Below are 16,666 nucleotides of genomic sequence, written 5' to 3'. Positions count from 1 at the left end.
TTGTATAAAAAAATAATTTTTTTAGTATAAAATTGGAACAACTATATTAATTAATGTAATATTTGTTATACTTTTTTGGATACTCAAATATCATATATTAGTATTAGAGCTGAAAAAGTCGACTCTCAAATATCATATAATCAGTATCACATTTTTAATATATTGTACCGATTTTAATCCGAGAAAAGACATGGTCATTAATACCAATACTTGTTATACATGTTTAGATACTCAAAAACCATATATTAATAGCATATTTAAAATATTTGGTACTCGAATACCAAATATTAATACCACTTTTTTAATATTTTGTACTGCTTTTCTTCCGAGAAAAGACATGATTTGTTAGACATGTTTGGGTACTCAAAAATCATATATTAGTATCAGATCCGAAAGAGTTGGTATTAAAATATAAAAAAATTAGTATCGCATTTTCAATGTTTTGTACATATTTTCATCAGAGAAAGACACAAATCATTAATATCATTACTTGTTATACATGTTTGGGTACTCAAAATATATATATTATTATCAGATCTGAAATATTTGATACTTAAATATCATATATTAATATCATATTTTCAATGTTTTTTTTCCATCAATTTTCATCTGAGAAAAACGGTAGACACAAATAGTGCATAAATATTTTTTTGGATAAGGGAATACAAACACTTAATATTTTATCTGAAAAGAGATTGATAGCAAATAAAAGTATGATGTTAGAGATTTAATGACATTTCCTGTTATTAGGTTTGTATATAGTGGTGGAGCCAGAAATATGACACAAGCTGAAATTTGAAACTCTAGAATCTTTTTATAATATTTTAAATTGATCTACCCTTGTTAATATCATATTATTTCAAAATTATACAAAATTTATATATATATTTTTAAAAAAAAAAAATTGGACCATCCGAATTTAAAGGAGCATGCGGCTCCCCCTGTAATTGTATATATAACATTAATTGTTCAAGCAATTACGCCAAAAACACAGATCAATAGTGGTGAAATACCAAAAAATTAGCACAAGATAATGAGTCTTGTCAATCCTACTACAACATGGGCACACTTAAAACCTTGCAACAACGCTAATGTTCAATGCAAGAAATCAAGAATCGCATGCTTTAGCTTTTGTCATTCACTCAAGAACAATCTTCCCATCACTTTATTTCTCCCAAAACCTACTCCAAATCCCTCAGCTTTTTCCTTCATTCCCATATTCTCCCTCCACGACGAAAGGGCGAGAAAAACGAGGTTTGATTTCGAGTCCTACATGCTCGAGAAGGCCAGTCAAGTAAACAAGGCGTTGGAACAGTCAATATCACTCGAAGAGCCATCGAAGATCCGTGAATCCATCAGGTACTCGCTTCTTGCAGGTGGCAAAAGGATCAGGCCAATGCTTTGTCTCGCCGCGTGCGAGCTTGTAGGCGGGGATGAATCGACGGCCATGCCAGCAGCCTGTGCCACGGAGATGATCCACACCATGTCGTTGATACACGACGACTTGCCATGCATAGACAACAGCGATATGCGCCGAGGGAAGCCCACCAACAACAAGAAATTCGGGGAACCCGTAGCCGTTCTGGCTGGCGACGCGCTTCTGGCGTTTGCATTCGAGCATGTCGCCACCGCTACGAAAAGGGCCCCGGCAGAAAGAGTTGTTCGAGTGGTCAGGGAATTGGGTCGCTCTGCCGGATGCCGAGGAATATCGGCGGGACAGATTGCGGATCTGGATTCGGAGGGGATGGGTGGGGAAATAGGACTAGAACACTTGGAATACATCCATATGCGTAAAACTGGAGTTCTATTGGAGGCTTCAGTAGTTGTAGGCGCCATTTTAGGAGGTGCAAACGATGAAGATATCGAAAGGCTGAGGAAGTTTGCTAGGTGCATCGGGTTGCTATTTCAAGTGGTTGATGACATTCTTGATGTCACAAAATCTTCGGCAGAACTGGGGAAGAGTGCGGGGACGGATTTGGTGTTGGATAAAAGCACTTATCCGAAGCTGATCGGGATTGAAAAATCGATGGAATTGGCTCAGAAATTGAACGGGGAAGCCAAGGAACACCTTGCTGGATTTGATCCGGAGAAGACTGCTCAATTGGTTGCTTTGACTGATTATATTACTAACCGGCGTAACTGATCTTTGCATGATGTGTGTATTTTCAAATACAAAAAACAAATTATGAAAAAAATTTAATATGTATTATGTACCACTTTTGTTGAATCAATTTAAAAATTAAATAGATATAATGTTGTTAGACCAAAAGAAAATCATATTTCAATAAAAGTAAAATAGTTGTAGTTAATGGTTTTTTAGACCAAAAGAATTTTTGTGATAGAGTTTTACGTCATTATGAATTCGAAGTTACCGATACCAAACATTGTACCAGAAATTACTCGACATATTTTTGACCACCCAACAAAACCTAAACCCGACAATACCTAAAATGACGGCTTCCCTAGGGGCGGGTACTAGGAAAATTCATGCCCGTGATAGTTCTGAATGGTTAAGAAATTTAGACTCGCGTCCGGTGAAACAAAGAATTTTTGGATACATTTTAGAGAATCAAATAAATTTGTATATATAGTTAAACATAAAAAACTTATACATCCAATAATTGATTGTCATACCATTGGTACTCACGTCAATATATACGATAAGTGTGAAGCATATTACAATTTTCGTCCCAAATGTCTGATTTTTTTTGTTCGTCTATGCATGTTGAAATTGAGTTTTCAATATGTATCTAATATACAGAGACGGATTTATTCAAGGGCTATACTGGGCTGTAGCCCAACCCACTTTTTTTTTAGCGACAGTTTTCAGTAACCGTCGCTAATATTTGCGACGGTTTTTCAGTAACCGTCGCTAATATTTGCGACGGTTTTAATTCAAACAGTCGCTATTAGCGACTGTTTTTTGAAGAACCGTTGCTAATAACGACGGTTGTTTCAAAAATCGTCGTACATCAATGTCTTAGTCCAATCAAGTCCCGTCTATTTACGAGGATGAGACCAAATTCATCCCATATCCTCTGATCCACCCCACCTCAATTCTATAAAATTTATCTCCCAAGTCCCAAGCCCTTTAGCGACAGAATAGAATTGCGGACTCCCGAAGAAATCGAATTGCTCATCGGCAAGGCAACAATCCATGTAAGAATCGGCTATACATTTTTTATTTTGTGTTTTATAGCTTCTCTGTGCGTGATTTGTGGTTTTTTGATTGTTTGTTGTTGAGTTGTTGATTGACTATTACTTGTTTATTTGTTTAATAATTACTTTATTCTTGTTTAAGATTATAACTTGAACTATTTCAAAATGAAACATCAATAGAACATCATTACCACTTCGATGTTTTTAATGCAGCAATAGATTTCATTTTGATGGAGTTAAATACTCGGTTCAATGAGTCATCGGTGGAACTTCTTTCTCTTAGTACAGCTTTAGATCCTAAAAATTCATTTGACTCATTTAACAGTGATGATATTTGCAAGCTTGCGAAGAAGTTTTATCCTGGAGATTTCACAGCTCAAGAAATTGTTGCTTTGGAGTATGAATTGATACATTATAAACTTGATGTGATGCAGAATTTAAAGGTTTCTGTAAGGACCGTGTATCGTATTATCGTAAATCTTATATGATTATCGATAATTAATGAAATTGTTATGGATTATGTATTCGATGTATATCGTGACAATGAATTGAGAAATGAATATTGTATATGAATTGACGTTGTACGAACTTGATTTGAAAGGTCGGACGCCAATATAGTACAAAAACAATAATTTGTATAGAACATGTGGCGCCCGAGCGGTAGAAAATTACCGCCCGAGCGCCAGGGTATCTGAAATGTGATGTTCGGGCAGAACATGCCGTGCCCGAGCGGTAATTTGTGACCGCCCGAGCGCGGTACAAGCAAACTCGGGGACAGAACTTCTCGCGCTCGGGCGCGAGAATTCTACCGCCCGAGCGCGAGAGAGATGAGGATAAGAGTAACTTTTCTTCTCTTTCTTTCTTCATTTCTTATGCGATAACTTTCGAGAGAGTCGAGAGAATTCCGATTTCTTTCTTACAAATCGACTTCGAAACGCTGTCTAAACGCGAAACAAATTATATATTTGTGATCTTCGCGTCGAGGGCTTCAGACTGAGGTAATTTTCTCCTAGTTCCAGTAGCTATAAATATTCAAGTGCTGGAATCGCGTGTATTTGACCTTGAAATTCTGATATGTAGTAGAATAACCGACAAGAAACTCATATTCGAAGTCGGAATTGAATTATGATATGATTTTGATTTGATATGAATTTTTGAAGTTTCAAATGATATTTGAAACTCATATTAATGATTTTGGAGTATGTTATTGATTGGAATGAGTATGTTATTGATGTAGATAAAGTGTAATATCAATATCTTCAGGCTACATCAACGGGAAACGAAGAATTGAGGTATGTTGCGACCGGGTAACATACGACAGATATCTGTATTATATGATATATGTCGGTTTGATTGGATTGATTGGATTGGAATACGTGTCTATGTGCCTATTTGATGATTTGATGTGGCATACATGACATTGAGATTTGAGTATCGATGTACAAAATAAATGTTTTGTTAACACACATCATTTTATGCATACATCGATACATGACATGCACGAGCTATTATCCTTGGATACCCTGATATGATTTGATTGGATTCCGGGGTTTGTGAACACAATCGCTATGCCGGTATTATATGACCCGTAAAGCATAGACAATTGTGGCCCCATATGATTGGATATGAGATGTGGGATTGATGGCGCTTCGTCGACGCTATCATATATGTATTCCCATATCGGCCGGTGTGCCAGCTCGAGCATTGATTTGATTTGATAGCGATTCGATTGATTCTGACATGTGCTCAGTGGATGGGCATTTGACCCGATACCTCCACGACATACATGCATTGCATACCATATATCATTGTTTAGATATATGTGGTATATATGATTGGTTGTTCCATACGGAGCTTTGCTCACCCCCAAGGGGGGCTGTTGTTGTCTTTGTGTGTGGACAATGGCAGGTACTCCAGGATATCAGGAGACCGGAGAGGGTACTTCTGGTGGAAGCCACAGCTTGGGCTGAGGTTTATGTTTATATCTTGTTCCCAGTATATATGTATATGTATCTATATACCGGGGCATATCCCGAGGATATGAGATGTTTGTATGTGATTGGTTGTGATTACGTGTGGGCATGATTATGACGTGAGATGAGATACTATTTTTAGTATTAAAATAAAATTACTTGGGCTCATTGTAAAGAAAATTTAAACTCGTTTTCCGCTGTAATTAATTAACCCTAATCAGATTGCATTGCAATAACGATTAGGAGCTAAGGGCCCCACAGTTTCTACACTTGTTGAGTTGTGTCAGCAATTGACCGAGAGTGGACGGTAAAGTGTTTATGTTATGTTGACTAGATTGATTAATCTTGTTTTGACATTACCTGTGTCTACTATCACTATTGAGCGGGCTTTTTCAGCAATGAAGCATGTGAAGACGGCACTTCGCAATAAAATGGAGGATGACTTTCTTGCCGATTGTTTGACACTCTATATTGAACGAGATTTAGCTAAACATATTGATATAAAATCTATTATTGATGAATTTTATGTTCTAAAATCTCGTAGGGCACAACTTCGTTGTACGATATAATGTAAATTTTTTTAAATAATATATAACTTATCATATTGAGTTCAAGCACCCCCAACTTTTATTCCTGGATCCGTCCATGCTAATATATATATATATATATATATATAGTTTTGATATAATACTCACATATTGTGTTCATCTATGTTCTCATAATTGAGATAACACTCACCTATTTGATATGATTGTATGTACATCCAATAGGTATGTGTCATATCAATAATAGGCACGTCGAGTGGATAGCATATTAAAAACGTGTGTGTGTATATAGATATGTATCACCTCATCCGTGAATACCAACAAAATATATTTTTTTTCTCAAAATCATATCGCAAATGAAAACGAATAACAAATTTAATGAAGTAATAATTATTTATTTCAACATCACTCAAGAATTATATACATCAAATAATATATGATAAACTTGATAACACACTTATTCAAGCATCAATATGACAATTAATATCGCAAAAAATATCATGTTCTTCCATTCACTAGTTATCTCTTGCTCTTTGTTTTTCGAACATCACTTCCCAATTTTAGAGGTGGAATAATCTTGCATCGCATGCAGTTTAATGATGTCCATTAGCTTAATTCGAGGAATAACATTAATCGATCATAATAGTAAATTAGTTTTGGATTCCAAACTTTTTGAATTCGATTTACATATCAAATAGTCATCGAATTTAATAATTCATATATTGGTAATTGAGAAGTTTAGACTGAATTTTTGTTTGAAGTTTAATTACAATAACATGACAATATTTAATCTCGTGTGAAACTTCATCAAAATTATAATCACGTACCAAATCGATGAGATTTATCTAACGAACTAATTAAACTTTCCATAACAAACTTGATACACCATGGATCTATCCCTGGCACATCCCTAGCCTAAATGGAAGACAGGTCCATCAAGGGCCCATGTATTCTCCTATAAATATCAGGTTTGAGAGTTTAATTCGGGGATTCCATATATTGTTTTTCAGCAGCACCCTTCACTTTTATCCCCAGTCTCTAATTTGAGCATCGAAGGAGCTACGTCAGGACACCCTCCTGGCCCCCTTCTAACGGTCTTATTCGTGATTTCAAGCTCAAGATAATTTCAAAGTCTGCGTCTGAACTAGTGACATTTGCTGGAATCAGACCCTAAATTTCCCGTGAGTATCAAAACTGATGAGATCTCTTTGTAGGAAAATAAAAAATAGTTGAGAATATTGTAATTTAGTCATGTAAGTTGGTCTCTTTTGAGTTTTAATCATATGACTTGTCAATGTTTGATTTTAATCCAGTAACTTATATATATATTTTGGTTTAGTCTTTTTTTTGTCAAAAGTCACTAACCTCCCCGAATATTATTTATTTGACACTGATATTCTTCTACGTAGCTCATGTAGCGAGAACAAACTTATATTACAGATATCAAAATAAATATAAACAAAAAAAAATTCAATATTTCAAAAATGGAGGAAATATTGTAGTTTGTCTTTATTTTTGCTTAGATAAATGTTAATGTATATAATTTCTCTTTTTCTTAATATATGATCCATGTAGGAGTGTATCAGTTCAAAATAAATACGATTTGATAGATTTTATTTGATGCAAACCAAACATTGACAAATGACAAGTTACAAATTAGAACCCTAAAACAGACCAACTTGTATGACTAAAATTGTAATTTTCACTAGTTAGTTGATACTGAAATAGTTAAAATGAATAAACTAATCAAAGATAAATATAAATAAAAAGTAATATTTTTCCTGTGATTTATTTATGCTATTGTATAGAGAAAAAAATATTAAAAACCGGTAACACTAGCTGTTCCTCAAAATTTTGAATAAAGAAATTTTTAAAGTGTGCCTTGATGTTGTTTTATTTATAAATAATTGAGTTCTAAATTAATTAATAAACTTTGAAAGAGAGAAAATTATTCTTTATATCCTATAATTTTGTAAGTTAATATTGTTGAGATTAGCTTCGGGGAATTCACAGTGTTATTCTAAATATGGACCCTCTTATTGGGTTAGTCCTCTTGGGCCTGAAGATAAATGATACTGGATCCATAATCAGATAACTGGGCCAAATTTAGCAATTTAAAACTGGGTTAAATATACAGTCCATGTCTCAGTGGGCTTATGGAGCCACAAATGGGTTTGGCCGTTGCAGGTCACATACATGCCTTGGACCCACGTGCGTATCAGGAAGGACGGAACCATGACTTTGAAGTGGAATTAGTTAGAAAGGAAAATATATGAATGATAAAAATGTATAAATATATTTATTTGTGATATTTTTTGTTATGTATATTTTTTAAAATTAATTATGTCATTTTTTTTTCCAAAATCATATAGGCAAAAACTTGTGTGAGACGGTCTCACGGGTCGTATTCTGTGAGACGGATCTTTATTTGGGTCATCCATGAAAAAGTATGACTTTTTATGCTAAGTGTATTACTTTTTATTGTGAATATGGGTCGGGTTGATCCATAAAAGGCTCTCTCTTTGAAACTCATTTTGATAGTTCTTACTATAACATTTATCAGTAATGAAATGAAATGCATATGTGTTTTGCCAATAATTTAATATTCGTGTAACATTTTGATTTGAACAAAAAACAGTCAACAAAATAATATTCTACTATAAGGACAACTAAATCTACTATAATCCCACATGCATGTGCTAATCTATTAAAAAAAAAGGAAAAGAAAAGAAAAAAGGGTATCATTTACAATACATTTTCCGTGGATAATAGTGGGAAAGATGGAGAAAACGAGTGCTCAACCCACTCTTTTGATCACTAAATTCATAACGATGTAAATGGTATGGAAAACAGCTATTACATATAGTCCGTCCAAGATTACGTATTTTTTTTCGTTCGTCTCAAATATATAATCATATTTTTATTTTTATGGTTTTGGATTTATTATATATATCAAGTGAGAAGCAAATACATCCACAATAGTAGTGTAAAATGTAAACAAACTAAGCTGGTTTGCGAAATTTTCGAGTTGCCTCGAAAAACATTTTATTTGTATTCGAGCTTATCGAATTTAAGCGAACTCGAATATGTTTGAATTTTGTTCGAGCTAAATTTTATTTTAAATTATTTTATTCGATAGTTTGCGAATCGCTTGTAAGGTTTAGTATTATATAAAAATTAGAAGAAGCCTGAACCCTGAAACCTAACCCCAACCTCTATATATATAGTATAGATATAAAAATATAGAGAACATATTAAATCTCGAATATTTCCACGACCTCTCCGGACAAACAAACAGAGCAATGGCTGCATCGTCGGCTTCCGCCGTTCTCAGGGCCAACCTCCTTTCATCTTCCACCAAGTTGCTGCCCACCGCCGTCACGAGTTGCTCACTCCAAAAGCTTATCTCTTTCAACCAATCTAACAATTCATTGACTATCCCCAAGAATCTCACAACTTCCGCCGGCGCCGCCGACGCCGCAGCCCGAAGATCATTCTCATGCAAGATCCATACTGAGAGCCACCCAACAGATTCAAGATCCGGTAACTACATGTCCTTTCGTAGCTATAAAATGGGCAAATTTTACTGTGTAGTTTGGTGAGAATTAACTTTTCTGCGTTCGCTTGTAGTTTCAGGTAAAATTCAAGAACTGAAAGTGTACGAGATCAACGAGCGGGACCGTGGCAGCCCTGCTGTTCTTCGACTGAGCGGAAAGCCCGTCACTTCTCTGGGAGATCTCGTCCCTTTCAGCAACAAGGTAAAAAAATTACAGAAAAAGTACTATCAAATCTACAATTCCAAATCAAACCCATCAGAAATAACTGAATAATTTCGTCGTTTTATTCTATCAGGTGTATACAGGGGACCTGAAGAAACGCGCCGGGATAACTGCCGGAATCTGCGTGCTGATCAAGAACGAGCCGGAGAAGAATGGTGTTCGTTTCGAAGCAACCTACAGTTTCTACTTCGGAGACTACGGCCACATAGCTGTGCAAGGACCGTACTTAACTTACGAGGACTCGTACCTCGCCGTGACTGGCGGCTCCGGCGTGTTCGAGGGTGTGTACGGGCAGGTGAAGCTCCAACAGCTCGTCTATCCTTTCAAGCTGTTCTACACCTTCTACTTGAAGGGCATACCTGATCTACCGGCGGAGCTGATGGGGGAAGCGGTGCCGCCATCACCTGAAGTGGAACCCACCGCCTCTGCTAAAGCTTGTGAGCCGGGCTTCACTCTTGCGAATTTCTGTGATTAGAGGGGATTGTTGGAGTTTAGGGTGTGTTTGGCTGTGGAATAATCTTTTTATCAAATTGATTTGTTCGACTTTATGATAATAATTATTAGTGTGTGTTTTGTTAGGACTTATGTGTATTCAAATATAATTATCATGTATAATATTATTTTTTATTAATTTTTAAAAATATAACCGACGAATTTCTGTTAATTAAATAAAATATGTACAAATAAAGAAGAGAAAGTCGGTGAAAAATCTCTAATCAAAACATTTCTTTGGTTCACTCCCTACTCACAAAATTGTGATATTATGTCATACAAAATGTGGTATATTTCATGTGAAAATGTGGTACTAAAAAAGTACTTAGAGACTGAACACAAAAAATATCGACGACCGAGAAGCTTAAGGTCAATTTCCATAAAGAAACCAACTTTATTCCACACTTCAAATGGACGAGGCGTGTGAAAACGACGTATCACTACTCGTCGAGCGTTGATTGTTTGTATCGTTCAAAATGATGACAGGTGATCGTAGAAATGTTTCTACTCAGGAATATATATATCCAAAATAATATCGAGTTGAACTACGATTGTTGGAACGTTTGAGTTAACAAATAAAAATTAAACAAAAAAAAAAAGACAGAAAACTCGGCCAAACAGCAAAAGAGACCTAAATGCCTAAATGGGCTTCCATTCGTTCCTTGTAAATATCCAGGGCAGTAGAGGAGGAGCCTCCTTTGGGCCCTGGAATTTACAGAGGAAAGTGGAAGACCTACCTACCTACCTACCTAAGACCCCGACACAATGAATGACGGAAAGTTGCGAATTTTTATAATATCTTAGATCCAAATGATGTCTCTTGATAATTTTTTTTTTATCATAATTTGTATGAACAAACACTTCTTATATGAAACTAAATGTTTATAATGATTGAGATCTATAAGACTACGTTTGGTTGAATGATAAAATAATAAAATGATTAAAAGAGAAATGATAAAAAAAATGATTGAAGTATAAATATAATATATAATGATAAAATAATATTATGTTTGGTATGATGGTTAAGAATGAGATAATTAATATTTTTTTGATGAATTGACAAAATTGCCCTTCCACTTTTGTGGCTGTCGACAATCGGCGGCGGTCGGCCGGCGGTGTGGTTGCCGACGACGGCAGCGGTCGGCCGACAAGAGGAAGAGCGGTCGGCGGTGGCCGACGGCAGCGGTTGCCGTCCGGCGGTCGGTGGAGAGAAGTGGTAGTGAGTTTGGATTTAGGAGAAGGGTAAAATTGAAAAAATATGATGGATTAAGAGTGAGATAAACAATCCTAGGAGGTGAGGAATGATTATTTTAACTCACCTAATATAAAAAACGTATTAACATGAGATTAGGTGGGTTAAATCAAATAAACCCACGGGTACCAAACGCAGCCTAAATATAAGATCAAAGATAACAAAAAGAGTTTTTTGATCATCAGATTTTTCTGCATATTTCCATTCTTGCCTTCTCTTCTTCTTTTCTCTTTCAAAGAGAGTACACTTCATTTTCAGGTTTTATCATTACAATTTACAATGGAGTGAGTTTAATGCGAGATCGTCTCACGGATCTTAATCTGTGAGACGGGTCAACACTACCGATATTCACAATAAAAAGTAATACTCTTAGCATAAAGTAATACTTTTTCATGGATGACCCAAATAAGAGATCTGTCTCATAAATACGATCCGTGAGATCGTCTCACACAAGTTTTTGCTTTTACAATGTTGATATTTTAATAAAGAGTTGTTGTATATTGAGAAAGAGTTGTCATTACCGGAGCACCAAGTTGAGCCAAAATTCTTGTTAATGAGAAAATGTTCAACATTTGTCTCAACTCAAATTCCTGCACATTTTTCATTGTTATAATCGAACTTCAAGATACACCACAAACAACACAGGAAATACTATGCTCCACCGCCTGTTTCATCCGGTGAATCATAGGGTGAAGTACAACCGATGTAACAAAGAATTCTCCTGTCATTTTCACTAGTGTAGCATAAAATTTTCTTGACATTGAACCCGTTATCGAACAGACTCGAATTTGATACCTCACTTAAGAAATATCGAGGGTTTTACCATTTCAAAATCCAACAATTAGATGTTCCCCCAATTTGGTGGGGCTGGGTCAACATGACCAAAACCAATGACTTTTCTACAAAAAGATCGAAATTTTTGTTAGTAACTTTAATTTTATTGGCATCTCTTGAGTGAGCAATAGCAAATAGTCGGCCCAACCACAAAACCCAAAGTAGCAAAAAACAGAGACAAAAGTTAAAGCAAAATATTTTGTGCCTCACCATTGGCCTATCGTGTTTCTTGCCTATAGGTGGTCGACTTGATTTAATTGGTTTTCTATAATTTTTTTGGGAAACATTTTCTATTTTTTGTTCTCTACCTAAAGTTGGTAAATACTAGTGGTTGAAATATTATATCTTCAGCCCCATAGTTTGCTGGATTTATCAAGAGGTCATATGTTAAATTTTTTTTTTTTACTCTTTGGCTTCTTAGTTTGAGTCTTTCATACAAGATTTGTTCAACATTGTTTACTTATTCAGCGTGATTTACAGAGTACTGCGTTGGTCCTTTGCGTTTACCAATAGCGCACAAAATATATATTTAAAAATGTATCCATGCTAAAAATGATACGAAGTTATCGAATTTTATGATCAAATCGAAGCGTGACGTTTATTTTGTTTATTTGTGCAAATTTTTGAGTTGCTTCTTTATCTCTATTTTGGTAAAATAACAATCCTCGATCTTATTTATCATCTCCAATAACTCAAATTTTAAAATTTGACAGCCGATTTATTATTAAATATCCTTTATTAATTATATCAATATGCACACACATGTGTGATAGTGGGGCCCAATACAATCTGATTAGTGCAAAAAATGGTGGTCGATCTCTTACACGTAAACGTGGCGACAGAAGATTGGGACAACGAGGATAAGGTACAAATTTTCTGTTGGACTCTTCCACAGCATAACTACTGGCCAGCACCAACTATCAAATACAGGTCAGTGATCAACAAACTCAGTTCCCATTGCATTGGAAGCTTCATTAATGGAAGCGCAATCTCCCAATCTCAAGAACCCTTCAGCCATCTGGAGAATTGTATGCACTTGTTTTGCCAAGTGTCAGTAGGTGAAGGTATGAGGTGCGTGTACGTGGGAAATGGGTTTGTTTACGATTTCTCGCATGGTTTAGAAGCTGAACTTTTGGCTCGAGTGGGAATGTATGTGGGGACGATAAACTGTTTGGTGTAATGTTTCGATGAAATCTTTTTATGCCACCTTTTATGGAAGGAAGTGGAATAGAACTTTAAGAACTAGATTATGTACTAAACCCAAATGCCAAAGACTAGCCTTTTGGTAGAACCCATTCTAATATGTTGTTTGTGAAACAGAATCGTTGTTACTGTTAGATGTTATACATATGGACTTCGACAATCCTATCTCGTAATCTTTAAATGTAACGTTGCCCGTTCTTTAGCAAAACTGACGCCTCCAGCCACCATTCTGGATGGTTTTTAGTCAGCTCGGTGTATAGCATATGCACTTTGTTCAGTATGTAATGTTAACATGAGACGTATTTTTGAGCGATGGCATACTGTTTGATTCAAGTACCAAAAAACCTGCCTGTTTAGTTGGGCGAGTGTTTTAGTTTTTGTCGTGAAACCGACCTGGGATACGCAACACGACCAAGTTTTCGTTTGATGTTGTTTTAATTTTGTATAATGAGTAGATTCTTGCTTTAGTGAACATTGGTCATGGAGGAAAACCTTTTGTTTTTAATTTTTTAAAGACTATGCTATGATGTTTTTAATCATAGCAGATATACCGCATGTGGGCTAACATGAACTTATGTCACTTATTGTTGTTTATTCAGTTAAACTTACGGTCAATACTCTTTTGATTGCAAAAGGTGGGAGACGAGGACAACACATATTAGTTCATAATTTTATTTCATTTACCAAATATATGGAGTTTTGATTAAATATAATTGGTTTAGGTAGGAGAGAGAACGCGAATTCTGATGCCATCATTCCACCTATAAAAGGAAACATGGGAATGCTCGAATCTGGATCAATACAACAGCAGACTTTTCGTGAAGCGTCTTTTTTTCTGGGAAAGCACAAAGACATTAGTCATCACATTGCTTCCTCAAATCCACAAAGTGGAAATTTATGCATGATTGTGAAGGCATCAGGCACGACTGAGAAACATCTGAAGTCTTTGAATTCTTATCTTGGACAGCTTCATAATAAGGCCAAGTACCTTTCTTGGAAAATTAAGAACCAGAAGACAGAAGCAGTTGATAGAAGTGATAAGCTCCTATTTCGGAATGGTATCAAGTCACTCGAGAATTATCTCACCAAAGTCAAAAATGGTAGTAAACTTAATCTGCAAGTATTACTGTTTTGGATGGCATGATTAATTCGTTAATGCTTTCTAAGAGTAAATTAGATGGTTTCTTAGAGTAAATTCCGTAGTGGACCCAATGTTGGGATGGGGGTGGGGACGTGGGGTGGTGGTGGTAAAAGAGGCAGTTCTTTATAAATATTAATATTTTATGATTAAATTTTCTAAAACTCATGTTTCCCCCAAAAAATCCAGAGTGTGCCCTGTTGACCGAAAATGTTAATATGTTTGTTAACAACCCCTTTCCCTCAGATGATGAACCAGAAAACATCGTGGAAAATTTAGAGGCATCACTAAGCACTGATGCTGAGAACGCTGAAGGAATTGGAAGGGACTTATCACTGAAAAGTTTTATGGAGTCGAAAATTGATGATGCTGAGGGTGGCAGATATTCAGCAGACCATGCCTCGGATTTCTACTTAATGTGATATACGTTCCCTTCTACATTACGTGAGTTTATTTTTAGGCAAGGCCATCTGAATTCTCATTTGACTTTTGCTTATGTTGCAGAGGTGTATTGGCTTCTATAAATATAGCGGTTCTTCTGTTTGAGATAGCCACTCCAGTGAAAAACTCTGAATTTGCTCTATTTTCTATCCCCTCGGTATATGGAGCAAAAGTTAATAACTTGATTCTAACTGGAGAATGGTGGAGGCTAGTGACACCAATGTTTCTGGTACAAGATCGATGATTAGTTTGTGCTTCAGTACTGTTATTAGTTTAGCACTCCGTGTCGTATGAAAAGTAAAATAAACGTGCGATTTGGCTAATTATTTTTTAGAAGCTTTCAAGAATCCAAAACTCCCTCTCATTAGAAATTTTTGTTTTTTCGAAGCCATTAGTGTAAAAGTTTTGGTTGGTTTTGTGAGTCTGAGTTCTTGAGAATTCTAAATGACCATAACTCCATGAGTGGTTCCAGATTTTGTTTAGAACTTAATATTTTTGCTGCTTTCAGCACTCTGGAATCTTTCATCTATCTCTAAGTATCTGGGTTCTCTTCACTTTTGGGCTCGAAGTATCTCAAGAATATGGCTCATTCACTTGTCTCTTGATATATCTTCTTGGAGGAATTTCTGGAAATTTGATCAGCTTTCTGCACACGTCATCTCCAACTGTTGGCGGGACGGTATGCTTAGTACTTACTGCATTGTTTAATCGTTTCATATTAGTGGTGATTGACTGATCGTTGTTGCTTCCACTTAAAACTAGTCCCCCAAATATTTAAATCAGCTTCAAGTTCGATGTAGCTTCCATGAATAAAACATGATGGTTAGGAGAAGGGGTTCATCTTATTTGCTCTTATCGATTCCATCGAACCTTATGTAGTCTCCAATGCGACTGTGCTTGTTCAGGGACCAGTGTTTGCTTTGATTGGAGCTTGGCTTATTTATCAAGTTCAAAACAAAGATTTCATTGCAAGAGAATCTTCCGAAAGAATGTTTCGTAAAGCCATTATTTTTACAGCTCTGAGTTTTGTTGTAAGCAGTTTTGGTCCAATTGATGATTGGTAAGCTCGGCTCTGGGATTTATTGGACCTATTGCTTTGTGCCGCATGGAGTTCATACAGGCTCAAATTTGTTAGGAAAATAACTAAAAATTGTTTATGAAGTCTAGAAACAGAAGTATCGTTGCAAAAACTCTTCTTATCAAGCATATGTATGCATTATGCATAACTGATCAAGTCATCATTTAATTTGTTTACAGGGCACATTTCGCAGCAGCTTTTACGGGTGTAGCATATGGTTATGTGACTTGTCCTAGTTTACAAGTGAAAGATGCATCATCAGAAACTTGTCAAGAAGATGGGATGACACTCATTCGACGGTATGCAGGTCCTTGCAAATCGCTCGTATATTTCTCCATCTTCATGTTGCTGCTGAGCTCTCTGCTTTTCATCGTCGATCCTCCACTCGATTTGATATAGTAAAGATACAAACAACGAATAGTTTACTGCTAAATGCAAGTATAGTTACTGTGTATAAAGATACTCTCGCAGATATATTAAGAAAAATAGACGTGTTGCTCTCTACTTGACCATGCTTTTTCACCCTGCAAGTATCTTTTACTACTTTTCTTGTCTGAGTGAGAAATAGGACTTGTCAATGATGCAGGTGCGTTATACTTTTGTTTGGGTCATAAATCAGAAATTTCGTGAAAGATGTTCACTGAGGCTTAGCAACAATTCAAGTACAATGTTTGCTTAGCACAATGTTTGCATATATTGAAAAAACTGCATTTTGAAGTTATGCATTTTGGAATTTAGTTGAGATGAGGAATGCTGGGTTACTTCCTTGTTA

The 16,666-nt window shown here is 35.8% G+C and overlaps 3 protein-coding genes across 6 annotated transcripts; all 3 read left to right on the top strand.

The window, feature by feature from the left end:
• Positions 1-978: 978 nt before the first annotated feature.
• On the top strand, positions 979-2,222 carry LOC140840561 (geranylgeranyl pyrophosphate synthase, chloroplastic-like). The gene has a single exon (XM_073207738.1). It carries the CDS (start codon positions 1,034-1,036, stop codon positions 2,141-2,143), a length of 1,110 nt encoding a protein of 369 aa, XP_073063839.1. The 5' UTR covers positions 979-1,033; the 3' UTR covers positions 2,144-2,222.
• A 6,693-nt stretch (positions 2,223-8,915) lies between these two features.
• Positions 8,916-10,096, top strand: LOC140841683 (allene oxide cyclase, chloroplastic-like). Of its 2 annotated transcripts, none has more exons than XM_073209274.1 (3): positions 8,916-9,220; positions 9,314-9,435; positions 9,530-10,096. In XM_073209274.1, exons 1-3 carry the CDS (start codon positions 8,980-8,982, stop codon positions 9,929-9,931), a joined length of 765 nt encoding a protein of 254 aa, XP_073065375.1. In that variant the 5' UTR covers positions 8,916-8,979; the 3' UTR covers positions 9,932-10,096. The 2 variants fall into 2 exon arrangements, with proteins under 2 accessions (XP_073065375.1, XP_073065374.1); XM_073209273.1 differs by having other exon boundaries at positions 8,919-9,220; positions 9,308-9,435.
• A 2,734-nt stretch (positions 10,097-12,830) lies between these two features.
• LOC140841684 (RHOMBOID-like protein 9, chloroplastic) lies at positions 12,831-16,398 on the top strand. 3 transcript variants are annotated; one of them, XM_073209277.1, is made up of 7 exons: positions 12,831-13,098; positions 13,960-14,295; positions 14,622-14,793; positions 14,880-15,045; positions 15,325-15,495; positions 15,722-15,876; positions 16,074-16,398. In XM_073209277.1, exons 1-7 carry the CDS (start codon positions 12,840-12,842, stop codon positions 16,291-16,293), a joined length of 1,479 nt encoding a protein of 492 aa, XP_073065378.1. In that variant the 5' UTR covers positions 12,831-12,839; the 3' UTR covers positions 16,294-16,398. The 3 variants fall into 3 exon arrangements, with proteins under 3 accessions (XP_073065378.1, XP_073065377.1, XP_073065379.1); XM_073209276.1 differs by having other exon boundaries at positions 13,960-14,337; XM_073209278.1 differs by having other exon boundaries at positions 12,958-13,105; positions 13,960-14,337.
• The last annotated feature ends 268 nt before the right edge of the window (positions 16,399-16,666 follow it).

Source organism: Primulina eburnea, chromosome 9, assembly GCF_022965805.1.
Source record: "Primulina eburnea isolate SZY01 chromosome 9, ASM2296580v1, whole genome shotgun sequence".
NCBI lineage: Eukaryota > Viridiplantae > Streptophyta > Magnoliopsida > Lamiales > Gesneriaceae > Primulina > Primulina eburnea.
Note: the sequence above shows the minus strand (reverse complement) of the source record. Positions and strands in the feature narration are given on the sequence as shown.